The 3,575-nt window shown below is 44.5% G+C and overlaps 1 protein-coding gene across 5 annotated transcripts; it reads right to left on the reverse strand.

Annotated features, from left to right (window-relative positions):
- Nucleotides 1-728: 728 nt before the first annotated feature.
- On the reverse strand, nucleotides 729-3,060 carry Tceal8 (transcription elongation factor A (SII)-like 8). Of its 5 annotated transcripts, none has more exons than XM_013508537.1 (3): nucleotides 2,839-2,924; nucleotides 2,341-2,413; nucleotides 729-1,754 (listed from the first exon to the last, which is right to left on the reverse strand). In XM_013508537.1, the coding sequence occupies exon 3, from the start codon at nucleotides 1,714-1,716 to the stop codon at nucleotides 1,363-1,365; it is 354 nt and encodes a 117-aa protein (XP_013363991.1). In that variant the 5' UTR covers nucleotides 1,717-1,754; nucleotides 2,341-2,413; nucleotides 2,839-2,924; the 3' UTR covers nucleotides 729-1,362. The 5 variants fall into 5 exon arrangements, with proteins under 5 accessions (XP_013363991.1, XP_005412033.1, XP_005412034.1 ...); XM_005411976.2 differs by having other exon boundaries at nucleotides 2,828-2,915; XM_005411977.2 differs by lacking the exon at nucleotides 2,341-2,413 and having other exon boundaries at nucleotides 2,839-3,060.
- Nucleotides 3,061-3,575: the final 515 nt, after the last annotated feature.

The raw sequence follows: 3,575 nt of genomic DNA on the forward strand, positions 1-3,575 counted from the left end.
TCCCCTGAGAGTCTCCTGAACCTGTCAAGTAGTCCTGGCAGGGGCATTCAGGGAGAGATCATCTCAGAAGAAAAGATCTTTCTCCTTGAACTCAAGAGCATCAACTCTTAAATATAGCATAATGTCTTTCACTCAAACCTGTACCCAGGTTCAACTCCCAGATGAATTCATCACATACGACTCTTGGATATGCAGGACTCTGTGATTGAAAGCAGAAGGGTTTCTTTGCTAAGCACTGTGCAAGACACTGTATCCCCAACAACGCTAAGGTGGTCCCACCTATGTTAAGTGACATTAAAAAGCAAACAGGCTTAAGAAGACAGTGGAAATTCAACTCTGTGGGGACTCTTGGAATCTCAGCAGGGTTTGACAAGTAAGGCCTCGTGAATCAGTAGAGGTGGAGGCCAGCAGAGTGAAGGACCCTGCAGAAGAAACAGTGGTGGCCAATAAGTATGGATGGACCCAGAGAAAAGGGTAGGCCTCGACAGCAGTGGACTGGCATGGTACCCCACTGCTCTACCTGCTGCACTTGCTCCTGAGCACAGGTTGAGTCATCCCATTGCCCTCTCAAATGATGATGCTTCCACGGCAGGTTGAACAAGCTATATGCACAGGCTGAACAAGCTGCCACCAAGCATAACTCTGAGTTCATAGTGGATCACTTCTGTCCTATAGCAGACCTGTGAGGCAAATATTTCCCCATGAAAAGACGGAGTCTTAAGCAAGTATATCTTTCAGAATTGCCAGTTTTATTCCTCTGGCTAAGAGATCCAGAGGTAATTTGAGATTTACATTTCTTCCTTATAGTTCTTTCATCAAGAGTTTAAGTGCCCCCATTGCCCTTAAGCTGGTTGCAAATTACCTTTTGACTCTCATAAAAAAATTCTCAACTTTCTATATGGTGAGATACATGTTCATTAAAAAAAAGACACATAAGCAAAAAGTAAAACAAAAACAAAACTTTGCACCACAAAGAAATTTGCACGGTTCAGTGTTTCAGATACATATGTGTGTGTATATATATATATACATATATATATATATATATATACACACACATCGTGCACGCATACACAATTTGGAATTTTATCCTACATATGTGAGCTGATATTAAATATGCTGTTTGTAACCTATCATGTTTCACTATATAACAGATTGAACATATTTCCATGCATATGTGTGAAACTTTCCAATTGAAAAATAAACCAAAATTCAAAATCCAATGAGATGCTGGTAACAAGAAAACTACCTAAAATAAAATACCACCAGGTAATTAAAAGTAAAACAAAGGTCAAAGATACATCAGAAAATGCTACCAGGAAGAAAGCAAGGGCCAGATTTTAATATCACACAAAAAAGAATTCAAGGCCTGAAGCACACAGGATAGGGACGGCTGCGTGAATGTCTTTGTTTCCAATGCATCATCACAAACTTGTTCCTTACTCTTCTTATCTCTTCCCTAAGCCTTTCCAACTCATCTACTCCTCTTATCATTTCTTCAGGGTCCAAATGCCTAACTGGAATGTCCTCTTTAAATTCCTGGCCAGTTTGAGCAGGCCCTCCTCTAAGGTTTCTCTCTGCTTCCCGTCTTCTCCCTTCTTCAGAAGGCTGAGGATTTCTATCTGCCTCCTGTGGTGAATCTTCTGAAGGGCGGTGTTCCTCTGCCTCTCGCATATTCTCTGGTTTTCCTTCGTTTTCTTCACAAGAATTTTGCATGTTGAGTATTTTTTATTTTCTTTTCAAACAAATTAATCCTAGGAAACAAGGAAACAAAATTATTACCTGCCAGGCAAACAGACAAACAACTCATATCAGTTTGTGAACTGTCAAGTTTTCCAACTGGACAAGGCTAGATCCTCAAGCTCAGAACTCCCCTCACTCCACCCCCTTTCCCTTCCCCCGCTCACTCTAGCTCCATCTTCTCTCCTCCAGCTCCAGCCCACCATTTTCCCAGCAGGCCCAGCTTTACAAGCCTCTCCCAGCCCTGAAACGCGAGCAGCTCAGAAGCTATTAACTCTTGCCTGGCCAAGAGTCTCCAATGCTCCCGCCCTTTCTGGCTTTCCCGAGCCGTCCCAAACTCCAGACTTTTACCTGAGATGGTCCAATCTTCGGCTTTCCCTTCCTCTTCCACGTCTCTTCGGCCTCCCCCTCCCCCACCCATTTCAGCTGCAGGCTCTGCACAGGCCTCCCTGGCTTAATCCCGATGAGTAGAGGCGGCGGCGCCCCTGGGATGTGCTTTGGTGTCATCCACACTCACCCCCCACGCAAAGGAACCTGAAGCAGCAGTACCCTTACACTGACCTGCAGGGATCCAGGGGATTTTCCTCCCTCTTCCCTCACCTCAACTTGTGTCGGGCCCAAAAGACCAAGAGTCCTGCAGACAGGTATGCTCGCTTGGTGAGCCCTCCGGTACCTGGATCAAAGGGTCCCTTTTACAATTATAGCCCTTGTTGCTCTAAAGTTTCGCAATCTTTATTACCTTCCACCATTCACCCTCTGTGCCCACCGTTTGAGGCAAGTTTTTTTTTTTCCAGATTGTTTTTTTCCTGTCCCTCTGTCGGTCTCTCTCCCTCTCGCTCATTCTCGCTCTCGCTCTCGCTCTCGCTCTCTCACTCTCGCTGCCCTGTCCCTTTTCCTCTCCCCTCTCTCCCCGCCCCCGCCAATTAATTACCTTTCTCCTTCTCCTCCCCACCCCCACCAAACAACCCCAAATTTCTTGCACAAAATGGAAGTTTGGCCGTACAGTAGTGTAGGGAGAACAGGACCGGCCTCGCTTGTTTTCTGCTGACTGCCTTTTCCACCCTAGGGTCTCCAAATCAGCGCCTACCTTTACACTACCTGAAAGGATCCGGGGCACTTTCCTTCTTCTCTAGCAAAACGGAGCTGCCACAGGGAAACGGGCCTGGACTATACGGATTTCTGCACACGTCGACTGTTTGTCACGTGAGGGTCGCGTCATCAATGAGCTCTGATCCTCAGTTACCCCTCCCCTTAGCACAGCAGCCCGCCCCTGCATTCCCTCCTCTTGATACAGTCAATCTTTCTTTCGTATTTGCCAATCAGAGACAATAAAACTGATAACTTCACCCTGGAGTATCTATACGTCTTTTTCCAATTACCAGCTAAGAGCAGCTCTTTTAGGGTTAATAGACCATTTCAAATTCTTTAGGAAATCGTCTCTTCCTATTGGCTCTCAATACGCCCACCTCCCCTCCCCCAAACCCAAGGCCCACCATTTCCTCTGCAATCCTATCCTGTATTAAAATGAGTGAAATTGGTAGGTGGGGTGGGAAAAGAACTCAGGGGTGAGAGTGGGATTTCACTAGGGCTCTTGAATAGTTTTGTGTTTTAACCAATTAGTGTACTTTTCAAAATGATGTTTTAAAAGGGTTACCTCACAAGCAATATTTAACACTGTAGAGGAAAAATTCGTTTAGTTAAATCAATTTTTAAAACCAGAAAAAGTTCCCTAATGGCTAAAAATAAAATGACCGTATTTATAACATAATGATGTGTTAGAATTTTAAAATCTTTCTAAAAAGGCTTTTTTAAAAGAAAGGCTCCTAAATTAATCT

Source organism: Chinchilla lanigera, unplaced genomic scaffold (assembly GCF_000276665.1).
Source record: "Chinchilla lanigera isolate Chin_1 unplaced genomic scaffold, ChiLan1.0 scaffold00147, whole genome shotgun sequence".
NCBI lineage: Eukaryota > Metazoa > Chordata > Mammalia > Rodentia > Chinchillidae > Chinchilla > Chinchilla lanigera.